The 22,130-nt window shown below is 43.9% G+C and overlaps 1 protein-coding gene across 1 annotated transcript in view; it reads right to left on the minus strand.

Annotated features, from left to right (window-relative positions):
* The window catches only part of ano8b (anoctamin 8b), a 35,491-nt gene that overhangs the window by 9,613 nt on the left and 3,748 nt on the right, over nt 1–22,130 (minus strand). The window contains exons 2-10 of the mRNA XM_063500355.1: nt 7,638–7,748; nt 6,003–6,135; nt 2,843–2,981; nt 2,661–2,757; nt 2,383–2,499; nt 2,168–2,295; nt 1,925–2,086; nt 498–650; nt 90–216 (exon numbers count right to left, since the gene is read on the minus strand). Of these exons, the coding sequence (XP_063356425.1) occupies nt 90–216; nt 498–650; nt 1,925–2,086; nt 2,168–2,295; nt 2,383–2,499; nt 2,661–2,757; nt 2,843–2,981; nt 6,003–6,135; nt 7,638–7,748 (1,167 nt within the window). The remainder of the gene's footprint in view (nt 1–89; nt 217–497; nt 651–1,924; nt 2,087–2,167; nt 2,296–2,382; nt 2,500–2,660; nt 2,758–2,842; nt 2,982–6,002; nt 6,136–7,637; nt 7,749–22,130) is intronic.

Consider the following 22,130-nt stretch of genomic DNA (forward strand, 5'->3'; position numbering starts at 1 on the left):
AAGCGACTTTTAGGAGATTATCTTGAATAAGAGACGCTCTGCTCTGAATCTGCGGTTACGTTTTACCGACCTAGAAGCTCAGCTCTCACCCATGTCATTGAGCCAGCAGGCGATTTTCCTGTACACCTCATCACATGCAGTCACAGTGATAGCGAGCATGATTTTGGGGATGAAGCGAGCCAGCCGAGGCATTTCCTTGATCCCCATCACAAACTCCTGCAGAGACACAAATACAACTTCTCACTTCTCAGCCCCCAAAGGAAATAAACACTCACATTCTGGAGCCGGATTATGAAGCGTGGAGTCTATTCGTTTATTATTAGTTACTGTCTGTGTTTTTTGGTTTCGTGGCCATTAAAGCTTCTTTAAAACGCTTCATTACGTCAAACTCTAAAAGAAATCTGACAAAAGAGGATGATTTTTTTGCGTTAAATTTGCTGCTGCATTCATCAAAGCGGGACACAACAAAGAAAACAGATGCTGACAGCTGGACTGACCTGCAGCTCAAAGCAGATGAGCATGACCAGGAAGACAAAACAGAGACAGAGGATACAGATGGGCAGGCTGACCAGCCACCTGAATAGACGCCTCCGCCACGGAGGATAGTAGAACTCCTCGCATCCCGTTATAGGACTGCAGCGCTTGATTCCCTGCAGACAGGCAGAGAATATGAAACGGTGTTAAAGAGGAGAAGCTGGAGGGAAAACGTACCGTATTATCTGTACAAAGCACTCATTTGAGTTCTCAAAGGTAAAATGTGAAGCGGAGCCTTCAGCCAGCCGTCACACAGGAGACTCGCTGCCTTTATTGTTAGCTTTAAATGTTCCTTTTTGATAAAGCCAATATTTTAGGGTGGATCAGGTGACCCTGGACCATTCATTAGTGACGCTGTTAGATGATGACAGTAACATATTTTTGTTTTAAGCTTTTTCTCCTCTTTGCATTTTTTCTTCAATTTTTGAAAACATGAAGTGCAAAATGTGCACGTTTCACATAAATGCACATAAATGGACTGTTTTCTATTCTCACTGCTCAAAGTACTTTATACAACTCGCCTCATTGACTCACATCAATGCTGTGGTTAAGTTCTCCTTTCAGTTGAGGCAGCCGGCAAAAATCAAACCCGTCCTGTTGAGACTCTGATCCATGCATTTACTGCAATTCACTGGCTTCCATTAAGTTTTGAATCCATTTTAAAACTTGTATTTGTTTTTAAGTCCCTTAATGGTCTCGTCTCTTATTATTTGTCTGAGCTGCTTCACCCTTACGTGCCGTCGCGTGCTCTCAGCTAACCAGCTGCTTTTGACTGTCCCGGAGACATTTTAGAAATCCCGAGGAGACCGAGTCTTTGCAGCTTTGTCGCCCAAAATGAGCTTCCTCTGGAGCTCAGGCAGGCTCCATCCCTCGCTGCTTTTAAAGCTCATTTAAAAACACACCTTTCCTCCTCGGCCTTTAGCCGGTGTGAGTTGTCAGCAGGAGAAAACAGTAAACTGTACAGGTGTCAGCATCATTCTGATACGGTCGCTGTCATTGGTGAGCATTTAACAACAGGTCGTCTATTTTCAGCTGTAGTCCTGCAGGGATGTTTTTCCATAACAAGGACAGCATGTAACCAGTTTCTCCAGTGTGTTATACTGGGAGCTTCTTCTAAGAAGCTATTGTTTCTCATTTTTAAATATTATCTGGATATTTGCCCACTATAGAGCAAATATCACTCAGCTTCCTTACATGTTGGACTATTTGTTGATTCATGCTCTGCTTTAAATCTGTCCTCCTATTTTTCATCAGCTACAACTAAACTTTCAGATCCACGTTGTTCACCTTTAATTCCTGTTGCAAAGCTTTGTTCAGTGTTACTCTGCTGTATTGTCTTTATCTGACGGTGTAAAGCACCTTGACTGAATCAGAGTTTAATTTCTCTCACCCGGAACTGAGGCCGTGGTTCCTCCAGGGACTCAGCAGGCGCGTCCAGCGTTCCCCACTTATACGCCAGCTCCGCCCCCCTCCGCTTCCACCGCTCCAGAAACAGGGTGGCCCACACCACATTGAAGAGGGCAAACACCACGCAGCAGATGTCCCGGCTCGTCTGAGGCAAGCATGCAGACATTTATCGGTTTGACTGGGCGGTGTCATTGTTTCCTATGCCTATACATTCATCTCTGCTCACCTGATCGGACTCGGTGAGCATCCAAAGCACAAAACCGATCACGGCGGGATATAACATGGAGGTGGTGTAGAAACCCAGCCAGGCAAAATACATGGCAATCTTCACCCCAAAGTAGTCACAGATATCATCTGTTTGTGAGATCGATAAGATACCAGTAAGGCAAACAGCAAAGTCAGAGATGGAAACAGCGTAAAAGTGTGCTTTGATTTATTAACCTAACGGCTGCTTCTCACAAACAGCCTGGACCCAAGACTTCATCAGCTGGCTGAGGATCCTCTGCTCATGGAGAGGGAACACCTGCTGGATCACACCTCTCGCACTCAGCTCCGGGACTGCAGAGAGTAAAGCGAGCAGCAAAACATATTTAAGCAGATGATTTACTTTATTTAGTTGGAGAGAGAAGCACTCGAGGAGAGGAAACCATAGCTGCATAAACAATCACACACACCGCGGCCTGCTGAAGACAACGGAGCTTTTAGCTCTGATCACTTACTGATTGGCTGGCCTTCCAGGAAGCTGATGTTATGAAGCACCTCCCCTTGTTTGGCACGTAGATTGTCCAGCCAGTATTTAATGATGCTCTGCCTCTCCTGCAGCCGCCGAGAGGAGGAGGAAGCAACGTGAGAAAAACTTTTCCCAGTGTAGTTACCTGAGAATAACTGGAGTCGCACTGACCTGCGAGGTGAAGAAGCACAGCTCGCTCTCGATGTTCTCGTAGATGTAGTCCTCCTCGCAGGAGAAGCTTCGTGTTCCTCCGCCAAACTCGGGCTTCACTGCTTTCCTCAGTCCCATTTCCTCGGCGCCTCGCAGCAAACTGCACGACAACATCGGGCAGGTTTTTTTAAGCCAGCCTCAGACGCCCACGCTACATGTTTAATCTGTGTCATCTGCAGTGCATTAATCTCGTCTAATTAAATCTCCTTTTGTTTCTAATTGCCTACACGACGACACCCGGGCTCTCACACTCTGCTGGTGGTTACACCGCACATTATGGAGGCGGCGAGAGGAATAATGGGAGTAATTGCATAGTAACAGCAACACGCGGTGCTGTCTCTCTTTTTACAGCTATGAATTATAAACATGTATGCCTGCATACTGGGATGGTCCTATTTTCTTCTAACATGGTGGTTAAACTGATGATTGAACACTAAAAATAATCCCAATAATCACCTGATTTATCTCCATTTATTCACAGCACTGCAGCACTTCTGTTTGGCCAGTTTTCCACATTACTAAGAAAAACAATGGTTTGTCCTTCAGCTGTAATGTCTGAACCTCATCTCATTTCCCATCATGCCTTGCTCCACATCTTCTATCCCCATGCTCACGTCCTCTTTCATGCCCACGCTGTCTTCTCTCAGCCTCCCCTCTTCATCCATCGCTCTCCTCCCCTCCTTCTATCCCATCATCCTTTTTCTCCATCTCCGTCTGTCCTTCCCGCCGGCCTTGTGCTGAAATCTCAATAATAATGCAGCTCCCTCTCTGTTCCCTACAGGCTAAGAGCTCACCTCGCCCTCACATGTATATATAGTCTTTACACGCACACACAAAGAAGCCGATGTGGGCCTGTAACAGCCATCCATCATGCAGCTCCATGTACTCGCAGGGGCAGCACAAAGAAGCACGGACGGCACCTGATGGATTACAGCAGAAATCTGAGGTGTAAGCTTCTGTTTCACGCCTGAATACTGCTTACAGCGCAGAACCGTCACAATAAAGGTCCTTGTGTGAGGAAGAAAAAAATAAGGCTTTATCTGTTTAAACCAACTGTTTAGTAATCGAAGCCAAAACCAGGAGGCCTTTTAGAGGTGTGCGGCTGCTGCTGCTGCCAGGAATCTTAATGAGAGTCTCTCTTTTCTTATTTCATCAAAAAGTATTCAGCTTTTTAACGAGAAAATACAAAAACACAAAGAGAGAAAGTCTTTCTGTGAGGCTGGACGCAAAGTGTGGACAAAGCTAACCTTGTAAAGGAACGTAATACTGCTGATGGAGAGCTCTGCATGTACGGGTTTATGCTAATATAGCAGAGGTAATGCAGAAACTCAGCAGATTCAAATGGCAAACTGTAAACTGCCCTGTCAGAGCAGCAGAATGAGTAACTGATGACATGTCAGGTAAGAAAATGTTCTGTTACGGCTGAATTTGCTGCTTTCAGATAAATGAATGAAGCCTTTCTGAAAATAACGCACAAAACGCTCCAGAGGCCACACGTACAGCTCCATCCTGACAGATAACAACACAATTATAATATATATATATATATATATATATATATATATATATATATATATATATATATATATATATATATATATTTTAAATCATGTGACGATATGAAAACATACTGAACAAATGGCACAGCTGATCCAAAAAAACTAAAACAGGAAAGGATTTTTCACACTGCATCATGGTGGACCGGGAATCATTATCCGAGGGAATTCAAGAGGACGTGGAGTACTTTCTGGGTTATGATTTCTATCACATAAAATGTAGGTCAACCAACCCCACAGCAGGTGTGTGTGTGTTTGGGTGTGTGTGTTTACATATCTTTGTCGGGACCAAAATCTGGTCCCCATGAGTTTGAGACTCAAAATGTGGTTTTAGCGTCAGGGTTACGGTTAGGTTACAGTTAGGCTGAGGGTTAGGATTAGGCGTTGATTTTTCATGGTTAGGGTAGGGTCCAGGGAAAGCATTATGTCAATGAGATGTCCCCACAAAGATATGAAAACACATTACTGTGTGTGTGTGTGTGTGTGTGTGTGTGTGTGTGTGTGTGTGTGTGTGTGTGTGTGTGTGTGTGTAAGCAGAGAGACTGATCGGGTCAAGCAGCACTTTCTTTGAGCTTTTCATCCAAAACCCACTGGCACACTTTAAAAAAAGCACCCAGTCCATCCTTCCTCACCACCTTTCCTCACTGCTTCCTCTTTGCTTTTCTTTACCTCGCATCCTTTCTGCTTTTATCTCTCTCTCTCTCTCTCTCTTCTTTCCCACAATCTGTCCGCTCTTACTGCATTCACAGGTAAAAGGTTTATTTTAGATAAGCCCATTGTCTAAAAGCGCAGTCAGCACAGAGGATTCAACATTTGTTAAGAGGTGAAATGCAGCACAGGAGCAGCTGCCACCCTGATCCCCAGATTGCATTTCTCTGTATTTATACGTCAAAGTCAGCACTGATATTAAAGTGACCCTGCACTCATCTGTGACTGTCTGTGACAGTGGGAGTGTAATCACAGCAAATCCACTACACAGAGGTTAGCATGACGCTAAAGCCTCTGGAAAACTTGAAAGACCAGCAGCAGAGGAGTAATGCTGATTCACCAGGCATCAGCTTCACTCGTGATTCACAGTGTACGAGCTAAACTGCTGCGCCTACTATAAGCTGCAACTAAATTTAAAACTATGATAAACGGAGGCGCTGCTTCACACCGACACAGAACAGCAGGGTTATTCTCGTCTTTTACATCCCGACTCCCGTAGTAATGTTCAAAAATAACTACACCTCGAGCCAGTGGAGGAAGAGGCGATATTAAGTAATATCTGCGATGGGTCGTTTGTTAATTATTGACCACAGTTAAAACAGCACCAACATCCCAAACTATGATATGTTGAAGAAACAGTGAAGGCGAGAACAAGCAAGTTTGATCATAAATCTGTAATATTCTAATCATTTTAAAGGAGAGAGTGAAACATTGAACTAACTGATTAACTAAAAGAAAAGTCGAGATGATAATCAGTAGTAAAGCGCTGCGGTCCTGCTGTCAGCAGCATCAGCCAATAAAATGAACAGAAGCATGAACCAGAGACTCCTTTCTGATTTGATTGGTTGATTTCTTACTTTTCATACGTAGCGGTGATGAAGAATGCGTAGACGCGCGTGTGTTTATGATGTCGGATCTGGATGATGAGCTCTGGGATTCCCAGTCGGATGTGGTTCAGTAGCCATAGTAACGTGTGGTCATCTGTAGTATCTGTAACAGGAAGTGGAAAAACAAAGAGTTCGTGTTGACGCCCCCGTAGGATCTGCCGAGTCCTCCCACAGTCTTTGCTTTTATTGCTAAGCAGCAGCTGGAGGTGTAAGGTCATACTACTGAACACATAAGAAACACTGTTGCTGTAAAAATCATCAGGTTCTTCTCGGCCTGCAGGGTGCCAGCCTAAGCTTAGAGCTGAAAGTGAAACTAGGAAATAAGAGCGCATTTAACATTTTTCCACCGATACTACAGTGACTGACTGAGCGTCAGAGTAAAAGCTCGTGTTCACTGCAGTTATTGCAAAGTTAACATGTATAGATAATAAGACCCCTGTGATGTCACAGCTGATGTTGCTCCAGGACTGTCATTGCAACTGAAAAGTCATATTGTATGCCACCGCCAATCAGCTCCCAACAGTCATCATGGTAAGTAAAGACCCTGCAGTCATGGGGAGAAACCCCGACAATCACATGATCCTCTGTGAGGCAGCACTTGGTGACAGTGGGAAGGAAAAACTCCCTTGTAACAGGAAGAAACCTCCAGCAGAATCGGATACGGGGATGGGCGACCCTCTGCTGGGACCGGCTGGGAGTGAGGGGAGCAAGGCAAGACTAAAGACACCCCGTGGAAGAGAGCCAGAGATGAATAATAACTAATGATTAAATGCTAAATTGTGTTTAAACATATAGAGAGTAGAAGAAGAAACAGTGCAGCCCTCAGCAGTCTAAGTTAGATCTGATCCAGGTCTGACTTTAAGCTTTATCAAAAAGGAGCGCTGTAAGCCTAATCTTAAAAACAGAGACGGTGTCTGTCCCCTGAACATTAATTATTTCAGTTTTTTGGTCCATGTGATTGTTTCTGCCAAAACTGTATAAGTTTCGTCAAGGCATTCCCAGGACATCACAATGGGCCGAACAATAAAAAAGCACCGTGCCTCTGAGATCCTCTGTGCTAGAACAAACAATAATTCAACAATAAGTCTAAAAATACCAGCCCTGACTTTTGGTTTGCAGAATTTAGGCATTCGACCCGTTCCTCTGCCAACCTCCTCGGCCTTAAAATGAGTCTCGTAACCGGTCAGTTGCACTGAGGGTCCTGGAGCTGCATTAATGTTCTGCTGTAGGAGCAACACCTACATGCAGAAATCAGGAGGACAGGAGCTCTGCAGCCCACAGAATTACACAATTAGCTGGAGATCAGAAGAAAAAGATTAAACTCTAATTAATCTGGGAAGTGATTAATTGTGTGAGTCAGTTTTTAAGCAAAAAAAACCAAAACAAATATTTGCTTGTTCCAGCATTTCAAACACGGGCATTACCCTCTTTTACTACATGAAAAGCAAATTAAAATGTAAGTGATGATGAGCAGTAGCTCCACATTGAGGGTTAACTGCAGACATAGTTCTGTGTTTGTGATATCAGAGCAATGAATGAGCTGTCAGTCAGGATTCTCACACATATAGAAACAAGCAGGAATGTGTGTGTGTGTGTTTGATTGACCTGCAAATGTCATGAGGACGTCGCAGTTCTCTGTGGGCACCGTTTTCATCCAAGACTTATGCGACATGATGTGTCTTCCAGCCTGCAGCAGCCGCTTCCCAAACAACTTATCTGAAAGACGGAGAGACAGACGGACCCACAGAGAGGGGGACAGTCACCTTTTCAAAGAGACAGGGTGTAAGCAGAAATGGCATTTTTAACATTTTCACACACCCCCGACACCTGACCCCACTTTCCCCAAACCCTTACCCCTGCTGCCACAACACAAAGACACACACACACACACACACACACACACAACTGTCTTTCTTGACAGGACAGATTTAAATGTCACACCCCTCTGACTCACAACACGACACTGACTGAAATAATCCTGCCCTGCCAAGACCAGAGGCCACACATTGTTCACCACCCTCTGCTCTGATTTATCACACGCGCACACACACACACACACACACACACACACACACACACACACACACACTTAAAGCGGTTATTTCTGAGTGCTGTGATATGTAATGAGTCTCAGAGACAATGCAATGCTCTGTACACACACACATGCATGAACTCGGTCTGTGTACATTTACTTCATCTCTGGTTCCTGAAGTCCAGAGCAAACTGGAAATAGCTCGACTGTAGCTACACAGTAATGTGACATTCAAAACGCTGCCAACTCCAGGCGGGCTGAAGGAAGACGAACACAATAAATTTTCCTCCCTGGATCCTGTAACATCGCTGCAATCTCCAAAAGGGTTTGCTGTCGCTGACACCTCGCTCATCTTTCAACAACCTCGCTGAAAAATCGGAGCCAGTGCAAATAGTCAAAAGAAAGCCGAGTGAACTGCGATCGGTGTAAGCTCACATCCTGCTCAGCTGTCACAGGACCGTCTGTGTAAACTGTTTACGAGTCCTAAATAACAACGGCAGCAGCGTGGAGAGGCCACCCCACAGCATCCCCCCTGAATGAAGAGCAAAGTCAAGAAAGGTGGAATCTGAAAAGTTTATTTTTGTATGTTTGAAGCAGTAAAATGAATCTTACAAATGTAAAAGCTCGTTGTCAGTCTTATCAGTTCAGATATCACTTAAATGCTTTTAAAATGTGGCAAACAGGGAAGTTGAGTCCGTGGCTGCTAATTTTATTACGGTGCTTTAAATCAAGCTGTCACATTAATGCATCTCTGCGGTGCTGCCAGTCAGCGCATCATTCTACTTCCTGCAACTGCGAACAGAGGGACGCCCGGTGGGGCTTCGGGGAAAAAAAGCCACAGAGTTTATTTGCACATCTTGATTTGTTTTTCACCTTAACATTATGTATGCACATCAGCACCGGATCAACGTGCATTATGAAGTCATCTCTGTATTCATGAAAGGTCATGAGAGCTGCTGGTACAGTCCCTCAGCGTTTAAAGCTCTATTAATGCAGATTTATTATTATTTTTTAAACAAATAGAGCAAATTACCAGGTGTACCACGCAGGTGTTACTGGCACAGAGCTGTTTGTTCATGTCTGACAGATCACCGATAAAACCCACTGTAAGTCACACATCAAGCACGCAACACACTGAGCTGGGCTAACTACAACAAATACACTACAACACCAACTACAACACTGCACATGTGTAAGACGTATAAACAGGAAGGTTTTTAGTGATTTTTAAAAATTTATTTAACCAGGAAGATCCCACTGAGATTAAAAACCTCTTTTTCGAGGGAGAACTGGCCAAGATGGCAGCAGCGAGTATCTCGCAGTTACAAAAATCCTCAAGGATTCAGAGTTTTGATTTTAAAGCACTTCATGAAATGAATTCTGTCGTTTTCCGGTCGTTCGGCAGCTCGTTCCAAGCTGAGGGTGCTAAATGGACAAAAGCTCTTTTGCCAAGTTCAGTTTGTGCAAATTGAACAGAAAGCAACAAGTAACCTCGCGGACGAAGACAATAACGAGCAGCACGTTTCACTGCAAGCAGAAAACATTATTAAGAATGGATGGATCTACCTTACCATAGCTGGATATTATAAAATATATATAACAGCATTAAGGTTATGCTGTAAGAGCAACACCTACTTTTTTACTGTTTTTATTAATTAAGGCCATTATTATTATTATTAGTTATCAAATATATACAAATATATCCAGGAAATCTAAAGATTCGTCTGCCTCCTGGTATATCTGGTGTCTTTTGTCGAGAATAATGATTTCAGTACCAACATCAGGATTTAAAGAGTCCCTCGAGTACTTACGAAGAGGTTGCAACCGCTTTATCTGGTTCCACGCTGATTTTCCTCTGAAGAACATTTTTAAACATCTCAACAGGCCAAACAGGAGATGGAGGTGTTTGGAGTCTTTTTATTCTTCAGTGCTTCTCCTAGATGCTGAAATGTGACTGGTTGTTCCACTGTGCTTTAGATGAGATGCTGCAGGCAGCGCTGCAACATGACAGCAATTCTAATGAGTCCTGTATTCATCGCTGAAGGCAACACACACACACACACACACACACACTTGGAGCAGCTAACAGATTGGTTTCAACAAAGCTTCACTTCATGTGTCCCGATGCTTGATTCATACGTCGCCCATCAAGGCTTAAATGCACAGACGGGCTCAGCTTTGTGTTTGCACGTTCCCCCTTTGCTATAGAAATAACCCGCCTCTCATGTTCTGGGAATTAGTTGTTGTCAGTTTCATAGAAATGTATTTTCATCAAGCAGCACAAATGAGACCACGGCCAGATAAGCAGCTATTTTTGGAGTGTTTTGAGGTAACGGTTTGTAAAACAGCAGCAAATAATAACGGTATTAAACAGGACCTGTGCAGTGAGGGTCGTGTGTTTGTTTACTCTTTTGATCCATATTTATCTTTAAACAACATCTCGGTAAAGACTATGGAGCAGCTACACAGAAAAACAAAAGATCCCGGATGTCATTTTGGTCGGTGAGACTAACGTCTGAGCTTGAAAGCCCCTTTGGCCTCGTAACAGAAACCAGGTCAGTCGGCTGGTCCAGGACTCGCAGTCATACAGATGAATCCTGGATCACTCACGGCCTTCAGAGTGAGGCGGCTGCTGCGGGGCTTATCAGACAGCAGCCAGGCAGGCATAGCAAGCAGAGCGTCGTTCTGTGATCTGAGTCGCTCTCTGAAGTGTTTCTCTGGGACGTCTGCGTGTGTGTGTGTGTGTGTGTGTGTGTGCGCGTGTGTGTGTGTGTGTGTGTGTGTGTGTGTGTGTGTGTGTGAACATGAGATATAAAGTATGAGATTAACAGGGTGTAATTCAGTCATGAAACTCAAGCAAAGCTTTTAAATGAAGGTCACAGACCTGATGTGTCTTCTCTGTGAGCGGTTTGATACCTGATTGCCATTTATGTAACCTTGAGCCTCCTTTAAAGATTTTGCTCTGCCAGGTAAAAGCACGTTTGTTTTTAAAGTTTTTATGAACTTATTTCTTCCAAATGGTATAAAAGCTGTGACTGAAAGCAAGCAGCAACCTGCGAGCCTGAGAAACGAAGCCGGCAACAGTGACTCCATCAGGTACCAAACATGGTCACAGCAGATACAAACAGTGGCCAAAATACACAAGTTAAGCCTTCAAACTCCATAAACCAGCAAACCGATAATAATATGTTTTTATGTGTTATTGAGTTTGTGCACAACTAATTAATTTTCTTGTGTTTCTCACTCAGTCCTCACTGCTTCCAGGTTTTACCTCAAACAAACACATATTCCTTGGATGTCTGGTTAGACATGAGGCTTTTTTTGTTCTCTGCCAAAAGATGTGCATTCAGGAAAAAGATCAAATGAACATACTATGGAAAAATAAGCCTCTTTAAACTGTCTCAATAAGCAGATTTAAGTTTGAAGTCCTTGAAAAACTCATTTCAATGTCAAATAAACTAGTGACAATGAATAAGTGAATAAGGGCCACACAGGCCTGCAGACTGGTCGGCTGGCAATTTCTGGTCATGAGTGAAAAATGACTGAATGAGTCCCCAAACGCTGGCAAGTGGTTGCTGGAAGCTGATGGCAGTTGTAGTGAAAATGTTTGCTGAAGGCTCCGTCACGGAGGCCTACAGTAACCCCTGGCAACCACCTGTCACTAGGAAAAATGAGTATTCCCCAACCAGTTGGCCAAAACCTCCCAGTGATTGTTTTGCTGCATCGGTTTGAATGGAGGAGCCGGACTTTACAAACAGTTACTCTAAAAATGCACGTTTTCAAGTTTCACTACTGCTGGGATATTTCATATTTCCAGAGAAACATGGAAAAATTGGCTCCAAACTAAAGAAATCACAGTCAGCTTATTGTTGCAGCTCCTTCTGTGCAACCGTAACCTCCAGGAGCCACTCCCAACCGACTGATAAATACACATCTTTACCTAGTAAGGAGGTTGTATCATTTCCAATATGGCGGACAACTCTTGAGCAATATGCACACGGTGTCATGTGACCCCAACATCCAGAGCTGCTGGGAACCCACGACTGATAAAGCTGATTAATGTGGGAATACGAACCTAAACGAAGATGCTTTTACCTTGTGGTGCGTGATTATGTAGACAATGGAGCGAAGCTTTGAGTGGCAGAACTACAGAGGTCCTTAATGAGCATCCTTAGAAATCTCATTAAACTTTTACTGCAGCTTTCAGACCCTATAATGAACCACAGGACATTTGACGACCGCACATTTCTCTTCACGAACTTTCAGCTCATCGCTTCAAACCACATTCCTGAAAATATGGTCACAGACATTTGGTCCCGAACAGAAATCAAATATGTCGCTTTGAGTAACAACCGGCAAGAAGAAGACTTTTATGGTTAGCAGTAATAGCTTCTGTGCTTCACACAGGAGGAAGTTCGGTGAAGTGTCGACTTATAAACAGGTTTCATTTAAACAGAAAGCATCAAAGCAAGGCACACACACACAATCAGTCAGCTTTTATCATCACAATAAACTGTCTATAACAATATTATGTAGTCTTTATCAAATATTTTACATGTGAGAGATTCTGTCATCATGACGTCTGATTTATTTTCTTCAAAAATCACATCCTGAGAAAACAGCAGGTTTGGTGATTCACTGCAGGTGATGAAATCTGTTAAATCAGCTTAATGAAAGTCTGCATTGAGCTTTTGAAGACTGGATGTTTTGGTCTATTCAATAGAGAGCCTGAGACAGACATAAAGTAATAAAGGCGAAGAGACAGACACAGCTCCCAGCAGACAGAGGAAGGACGGCAAAATATAAAACAGGCAGAAAATACTTGTACTGTCACATCTAGTGTGCAAATGACCCTATTACAATGATTACATCAGTAAGTGGGACAGCGAGCCTAATCGGGTTCAAACACCCAACAGTTTCATTTATGTTCCTGACTTGTTGCCATCCTGCGTAGACGAGTCCACAAACAGCCACAGAGGACCCAGAGCTGATCTGTAACCCCAACACAAAAAGACTGACAGCTGTGCGTTTACTCGTACAAACGCACAGCATTTTTACACCGAGTCGCCAAATCAAATCGTGGCGCCGAGACATTTGAAATAAATAAAAGATTAGATCATTTCGCCCGAGCACAAAATGATCCTGCGCGTCTCGAGGAAAGGAATAGAAACCAGATCCGTCCTGCTTCCTCCTGCTCCCAAACACTGACTCACTCCATCGCAGTCGCAGCGGCCACCTCTCTGTACCGCAGCAAGGTACATGTACAGACACCGACATCGACCAACGCAAACACTTCGATCTCGTACACCACGTCCTTCTGGCAGCTGCACACACAGATGTGTTTTAGAGGATATGAAAGGCCCTCATCCCAAAGCAGCAGAGCATTCCTGCAGTCTCTCATCACTTTCTTTCCCCTCAGTCTGCTCTCTCTCTCCTCTTCATATCTTTTCGCCACCACCATCACCGTCTCTGTTCCTCCATCTAAATCCTCTCTTTTCAGCCCCTTCTAGGCAGAATCTATCAATCCCTCCTTCCCGCCATGCTTTCGTTTTATCCGTTTCTCTCCTTCGGCTCTCCTGCCTCCTGTCTCAGTCGGGTTGTCTCAAGAGGTATTTGTCATCATTGTGTACACAGAGCTCTTACGGATGATGCCTTCACACATGCAGGGGGAAAATCCAGAGGAAGCTTTATAGTGTGCTCTGCTCCAGCAGCCAATACTAAGAGAGAGCCCGCTTCCTGCGAAATTACCCTCACCCTAAACCATTCTTCATCACTGAAGGTACACGAGGAAGATCACGCCGTTTTATTTAAAACACACACAAGCACCAGCTGAGGTTTCAAACAGCCAGGCCCAATAACAACGAGCCATCGTCTTTTTACAGCTGTTACCACAGGATGTTAAGGTACTTTGGGATAAGTCCTAACATGCTCACAGTTAGAGCCCGACTGATGTAACATTTTCAACACCCATATTTAATCATTTAAAATCTATCAGCTGATATATTTTTTTCTTTCAGACACATCTCTTTCTTTTTAAGACGTTTTTTTACATTTTAGGCTTCCTTGGATAGTGGAGCAGTGAAAGCTAACGGGCAGACTTGAACGTGGCCCCCTGCGCTCCCGCCCACAAACAGATTTTTCTGACATTGTTTTATGTGTAGCTATTTGTGAGTCCGTCCCTCGCTAGCACAACAATGCAGTTTAAAACTAAATCTGTTTTAATTGAAACAAGTTGTGGATTAATTCATTTGCTCTGCTGGTTGTTGCCAATGACTGTAAAAAATATGGACGACGCGGCTCCACCTCCTCCCATTTTGCATAAATGAAGCCAAAATATCCCGGATCTGGGAGACGCCTTCTTGCAAATTTGAAGCCCGAATCGGCGCAGTAGTAACCACGGGTGGAGCCGTGGTATGAAACTCCCACCCACAGACATTCGTCAGTACAACCCCCTCTTAACTTTTAAGTAGCCTGGCCGTTTTCCTGCTGGTTCCACTACGCAAATTTTCCAGAAGGAAAAAGACCCATTAAGACACGATAATTACAACAGCTAAGATTCATACTTTGAAATTCCCAGACCTTAACATGCCGTCATTATTAAAAGACAAGTAAAGAGGTTTTTTATTAATATCAACATACCTGTTAAAACATGGTGCTTAGCTAAATTATCAGTATATTTTAAACAGTCACTGGTTGTTGCCAACGGGGGTATGCAGAGCGCCCTCTGGTGGATAAACCTCGCAACATCAATGCTCATAACATAGTTGAATGGTGTTTCTCCCATCAGTTCTTAATGCTGATAGCAATATATCAGCCAATTTATGTATCTCCAACACCTGCGCAAGGCAAGTAAAAGGTTGTTGGTTCGATTCCAGCCACAGACACATCAAACAGAGAGCAGAGCTACTGACTGTGGCCACCTCCTGTGGCAAGGCAGCAGTAGCTTCATTCGTTTCTACTCATAGTGACAATGATAACGTGCTAGATTTAGCAAGCATGTTTTTGCACCAAAGCATTTTCCAAATATGGGATAAATAAAATATCTAATGTTATCTTGACCCAGTGACACAGTCTCCTGATGATGCTGGATTAAAATTAGAATGACTGTGTTTCACTGTGTAGACACCAAGAACATTCATATTTAATGCTGAATTACAGTTGTTAGGATATCTAATTCAAAACTACAAGTATGAAATATTTAGCCTGAGAATATTCAGGAGATGTAAAAGGAAAAAAACCCTCAGTGTTCATTGCAATACTGTTGTTTTATTGAAAACAATATCCGTAAAATTTTGTTGAAACTCATGACAAATTGGTTCCAATAGAGAGAAGTGCAGAGAGCTGTCCTGGGATAAAAGCACCTATCGATGACGTCGCTCGGATTAAGATTTCTGTGTTTGTTTCACGTTTGTGACAAATGGGATAAAGACGCAAACGCCCGTGGATGTCAGAACTCTGGTTTCCTCATTAACAGACGCAGGGAGGATAACAGAGACTCATCCTTGGCTTCAAAATGACAATGATTGCTTATGACACTGGAGCCGCCTGTGGCTGAGAGCCAAGAGGACGAGGCAAGAAAAGAGCCCCACTGCTCACATGGCAGAATAATCAAAGCATGGCGTTTCCCATCCCAGCGTCTTTCTACCCTTTACATCACTTTTTTGCAGCACTTCAAACCTAGTCTCTCTAAATGTGACGCCTTTATTTCCGACTCTCTTTCTCCTGCCAAGTGGGCTAATCGCTGGTTCATTTCAGGTTAGCTGGTTAATTTGAATGAGCAACCTCAGCGAAAAAGCAGAGAAGCAGGGACTCGGCTGTTGTTTACAATATAAAACCAGGGGCTGTGTGCATTCATCAGGTAATAATCATAAACAGAAGCCGGCGCCGAATCCCTCTCGTGCCCAGTCGGTGCAGAGTACGCCTTCAGACAACCACAGACTGGTTATCTAACTGCATGAACTGAACATTGTCAAGCAGGGATTACGAATCATGAATAAGTGAGTGGTGATGATGAATATAGTGGACTGAATAGCGCCCTTTGTGAAGCAAACAAACCTCCTTGTTGAGCAGTGGACAACTGCCAGTGTGGAGGAAGGCTTTTCTGAGGGACACGGATTACAAAAGGCAACGCGTGGAAGTGGGCCTTTCTGAGCAGCAACGTTTCACTTAAGTAACAGATCAGATGTAGTTCTGGCTGCATTTGATCACAAAATAAACAATAAACTTGCTAAGCACTGACAACGTTGTTAGTTTCTGGCGAAGAGCTTGACGTGGAAGAAAAAATATTCAGAGACGTTATTTGAGAAAACACGTCGATTCGCTTCGTTTGGATACGTCACAAACGTCACGGATACCAGTTGTCGATGTGTAAAAGCCATCACCTTATCTAAATGAGGTGCAAAGTGAAATCTGGGCAAAGTCCTGCTGGTGATGATTTTACGGAGAATCAACAATACGACCTTTTATTCAGAGACCGTGCAGAGTGTGGACGACTGAACAGCTGAGGCACGGACAGAAAACAGACTCATGCATTTTTAAAAAGCTTTTAGTGCATTAGTGTCCAAAGTGCACGAGCTCTGTTATTGTGAAAGGGACTGACTTTACTAAGCTTAAAGTTTAGCACTGGTTTCAGTGGGACTTCGGTCGGACCGAGCTATTTGGGAAGGTTGATTGAATTGTTGTCAGATCCTCTGACGTCGTATTCGCAATGACTCAGAGGATCCAGCTCCTACCAGCATCCCGGGAGATCAGAAAACACTATTAATCATTTGATAATCAGATACTGTGGTGCAGTGAGAGATCCCAGTAAACACTGGGCAAACTGGACGCTTTTATTCATGTCAGAAAGCATAAGGGGAGGATAATTAGATCATTTAGAGAAAAGGTAGTACAGTCAGTCAGTCTGATGGAGCTCTGTCTGTAGGATGGTACCATACTCTATTCCTGGACAGGAAAGCCGGAAAGGAGGCTCCGAGTCGGATCAATACCCCGGAGGAACCAGTGATTATTGGACATAACGACACCATTCCTCCCATTTCCTTACAAGCAGAAGAGGATATCATTAATGACTTAGTCAGCTTTGATTTCTTCAGCTTTTTCAAAAGGAGGAAATGCAGCAAATCATCATAATTCATTTAGCCTGGCAGCGCGCACAGAGAGAGAGATGTTGGAAGGTCGGTTACGCCAGCGTGCACGCTACAAGGCAGGAATCAGATTTCTTCAAGAAGCTAACACAGTTTAAACAGATGTAGCTGAACTCATGGAAATGGTCAGCGTGAGGCCTAATTCAAATTCAAAGTCGCAGCATCTTTGAGCTGGCGAATCCTCTTTTGTTAGAAGGAGGCCACACAGTCGCACTCAAAGACCTTAAAGCAAACGTTAGGCGCTCAGCTGCTTTGCCTGAATAAACAGTGATCAGGAGAAACGTGAAAACGGGAGATCGCCCTCTCTCACAGCCAAATACGGGTGTTATAGCAGTGGCAATGCAGATCCTCTCCCTCGAACGAGCTGGAGTAAAAGCTACCAGGAAGACAAAGGGCGCGTAGCCGCAGAGGACACACTGAGTTTGTGTTCCCTTCGTGATGATGTAGACTCAAGAGTAAAGATAAGCAAGGAGAAAAAAGAAAACGGAGGAGGAAGAAACCTCTGCTCCATCAGAGCTGGAACTGTGTGTTCCTGCTCAGCTGTGGACTTTCACCACATTCAAGTTCACATTAAAGGCACGGGCCAAGATCTGACTCACGTTTTTCAGATAAGGAACAAAGGACGCAAACAAAGAACGAGGAATGAAAATTACCTCATTACACTCGTTACTCACTCTTCAACCCCACAAGCCTATCAGGCTGTACAGACTCATGCTACCGAGCTTCATTACATCTCACAGAACATCATTTCTACACGGGTGGACGTCCAAAACCTTTAAAGACTTCAAATATGTCAACTTGTATCGCAGGAAACTCTGTAAACAAACAATAATACATAAAGAATATTTCCATCCTATCGAAGAGTACAGCTGTGAGTGTATGGAGGCTTAAAAGACATATAATGGTTTCATTGTTGGTTGGAACAGTTGACACACAATATACACTCACCAGCCAGTTTGTTAGGTACAGCTGTTCAAAGGCTCATTAACATAAATATCTAATGAGCGAGTCGCGTTGCAGGAATTCAGGACATTCAGGGATGTAAACACGGCCAAGACGGCCTGCCGAGGTCCAACCTGAGCATCACGATGGAGGAGAAAGACGAACTAGCCAATGAGCAGCAGTTCTCTGCCGAGAACAAAAGTGGAGCATTTTAACAGGACATTCAAAGAAAAGCCCGGAGCGACGCTGTAATGTGTCAGCTCTGAGCTTTGTGCTCATATCAAAGCAAAAAACATTGTTTTTTACACTCACACATGGAGCTGCTTCTCTTCAGTTTGGAACAACAAACCCTGATTCTGATCCTCATTTGCACTAAACTACCTCCATGTCTCCCTTACACCAAACCAAATCATATATATGCACACACAGAGCCGCGTCAGACAACCAGGGTGACAAGCACCTCGAAGAAAAACCAGACAAGTAATCACAGTGAGCCGTAACATTTCTGACTGTGCTGCACGCCAGACAGACGCTGTCTGCATTCAGGCTGCTTCAGAGGGGTGAAGGAGACGACCGTGAGGACTGAATGCACCTCGTTACCCACAAAAAAATCTAACTTAGTGGCTGAAACAAAACGAGTCACAGGAGGGTATTTACTGAGAACTGTGAGTGATAGATAGGACAAGAACCAACGTTACTGTGCTTTAAAACTGTCTCCGTGTTAACACTGACACGGATGTGTCCGGTTATGAGCTTCAGGAGAAAGAGCATCCCTCCCTGGTGAGTCGTACACTACGCTCTGACAAACCTTTAGTCTTCTGTGGACACTGCGGAGCAGCTAATGTAGAGCAGTTTCCTACGACTGCGACAGGAAACAGCATTCTTCACCATGGTCACTGTATTTCTCCTGGCTTTGCTTAGCAACTGATGAAAAAAGAAGGGAATCAAATCCAGGCCTAGTCAGTGCAGTCACACAGGATAAAGGGCACGCTGACCCAACTCCTCTCAGTCCTCGTATTCATGTTTTTTCCTTTCAGGAATGAGCTATCAGCCTGCACAGGACCGTGCTTTGATCACAGAGTGGAGCCTAAACCCGCTGATAAGGCTTCTGCATTGTGTCACTGCTTCCACACAAACAGGAGGACGGGCAACACCAGCAGCTCTCTGCGCCTCACACGCATTAAGCTCTGGAGTGTGCATTATCGTTTTCCGCATGCAGGACCGATAATCTTCATGGCTATAAATGGAGGAGTGTAAACTTCCAGAGGCCACGAACGGAGTTTTTCGAAGTCGATTGGCTAGAAGCAAAGAGGCATTACGGATGATATGATTAAGCCATTAAAAACTTGAGAATGTAGGGCAAGTGAATCACTGCTGGCAAGACAGACGGTTTATCGCAGCTCTGGGAAATTATCTGTAGCTTCCTAAAACATATCTGCATCTAATGTTGCTGGATACACACAAACACCTACACAGCAGGAAGCCTGATAACACAAGTTATGTGTGTGCTGGAGCATCTCTGCAGTTTAGAAAAAGCAACCAACAAGCAGGTAACAAGAAGGTGGAGGCGGGGCCACACTGACCAAGGGCGGGGCCACACTGACCAAATGCTAAAGGGATACAAGTTCATCAGAGCAGATAGCTCTCAGTTTGTTTTAGATTTTCTTTAGTTCATGTTTCAGTTTATATTACTGACTTTAGCTCATGGGCTGGTCCCAGTATGGCCTACAGGGGGCTGGGCCAGTAAAACCACCACACATATTTAAAGGACACCTCCGAAAGCCTGCATTAGAAAAAAGAAACAGAAACAATCTCTGTTTTCTCAGGTCCATCATACGACTCATTCTGTCACAAAGGTCCAATAATGATGCTGTTCCTTTCATGCACTGCAGAATCAGAGCAAAGACAGCTGCGTCATCAGGCCAGTGCACTAAAGAGTTATAGCAACTTATCATTTAACGTGCTTTTAAGTTGTTTTTCCAACTTCAGCTGTGAACGTGCGGCTATCAGGGAACGTTTTTGTGTTTCTGCGTGTGGAACAGTTTGAGTGTGGAGTTAAAACAATGTCCAAACATAAAGCACAGAAATCCACAGAAGAGGAAAACTTTCAGTAAATGTCTCGGTTCAGTAAGTTGCTGCTTCATTCTTATTCAGATTTTACAGTGAATGCTCCACAACTGGAGGTCACTGGCTTTAATGTGTGGAGTTATGAGTTGTTAAAACTAAATAATATGATAATAATTTGTATTTTAAGCAGTTTAATAGTCAGTGTTATTAGAAATATGTCTATTGTTGACAGATTATGGACAAGGATGGAATTAAATAAGTGTGCACTTCTTCCCAATGCTTTTGGATATGTAAACTGAGAATAGGTAGAGGGTATTTTGCTTTATCTTGTATAGTTTTTTTCCTAAATGACTTTCTGTATATTGTTTACATCAGGGGTGTCCAACTCCATGCCTCGAGGGCCGGTATGCTGCAGGGTTTAGACGTGTCCTTGATCTTTACCTAAATGACCTCCTCAAAGTGTCCTGAAGTTCTCCAGAGGCCTGGTAATCATCTGATTCAGGTGTGTTGACCCTAAAACCTGCAGGACACCGGCCCTCGAGGCCTGGAGTTGGACACCGCTGGTTTACATGATCAGAATAAATTGAAAAAACAAAAGAAAACAGATCTGTTCAGTGAACAGTCAGCATCGATAACTCAGTTCATCTCCTTATGCCAAATTTAAGTCCTGTGCTCAGCTCAACTCCTTTAACAATCTGGGGAAGCTCCCTTTGTTGGAACTCACAGGAATCCTTTGTAGCCTGACATTTTTCTGGCACACACAAAGATCCACTGTTCCCACAAACACACCACCGCTGTCACCATCGACAGAAAATCATTGCAGCATTAACTGCAGTGTTTAATATCATCTGGTCGGCAGCTTGACTTCACAATTTCAAGGCAAGCTGCTCGTATAAAGAGCGGGCCGTTTCATTTTATAGTCGCCAAAGCGATCAGTCAGCTGTGCGTGTGACGTATCGGGGAAAGGCTGATAAAGCTACAGCAGCAAGGTCACCCCACACAGAGGCATTTTTCCTTGACTGCTAATGCAGCTAATGTGCAGCTCAGCGCTTACACCAGAAGGCGAGGAGAGAGGGAGGAACAGGAAATACATCTCTGCGGAGTGTGCGATGAATATCGGGGGACACAGGCGAGGAGGCAGATGCAAGAGAGACATTAAGTTCAGAGTCATTAGGCACAACACATTGCTGTCATTATATCATACTGCACGACATTCATCAGCCCTTTCATTACGAAGCCGTGGGAGGGCACAAAAGCAGAGGCTCGTCTGCCGCTGCTGTGAAAAGCAGCTCTTCTTTTAGGAAGTTCAGTGGGATGCTTTCCCCTCACGCTGCTGTATTTAAAGCAACCTGTGTGACACTCAGCCTGACTAAATCTGTCTGAGGCAAAGCTGAGGCATTCAACTCGCTGAAGAGGCGAGAGAGAGCCGGAGATACAGAGAGAGCAGCGCTCTGGCAAAGAGTGTACGGGTGACTGCTTAATGTTGTTCTCATGAGGACGAGGTCAGACAAGTTTACAGGGATAGAAATGGGCCGCTCCAATCTCCCCACTGGATCAGACTAGAGTTGCAGATAAAAGCAGGGGTCCAAGGATGGTTTCGGACTATCACCTGTGAATTTATTGTCAAATGTATTTCGATTTTACGTCAGAGAAAAGATCACACAGGTTTTCCTGTGATCACAAAGTTACTTTTATTTTTATTCCCAAATTTTGGGCTAATTTATGAAGAACATCCACATCTACAATCCACTAACTGGTGTTTGGGGTCAAAAGAAGCTTTTAACAGCACCATGAAAAAAGTGAACCATTATCAGTGCAGGAATAACCTCAGCATATACGTGTCCTTAATCCTAAACCACAAATTGCATGGCCTAATTTCCATAACAAATCTTATCAACACTGGCCTCAGAGGGA

The sequence above is a fragment of the Pelmatolapia mariae genome, linkage group LG17 (genome assembly GCF_036321145.2).
Source record: "Pelmatolapia mariae isolate MD_Pm_ZW linkage group LG17, Pm_UMD_F_2, whole genome shotgun sequence".
NCBI lineage: Eukaryota > Metazoa > Chordata > Actinopteri > Cichliformes > Cichlidae > Pelmatolapia > Pelmatolapia mariae.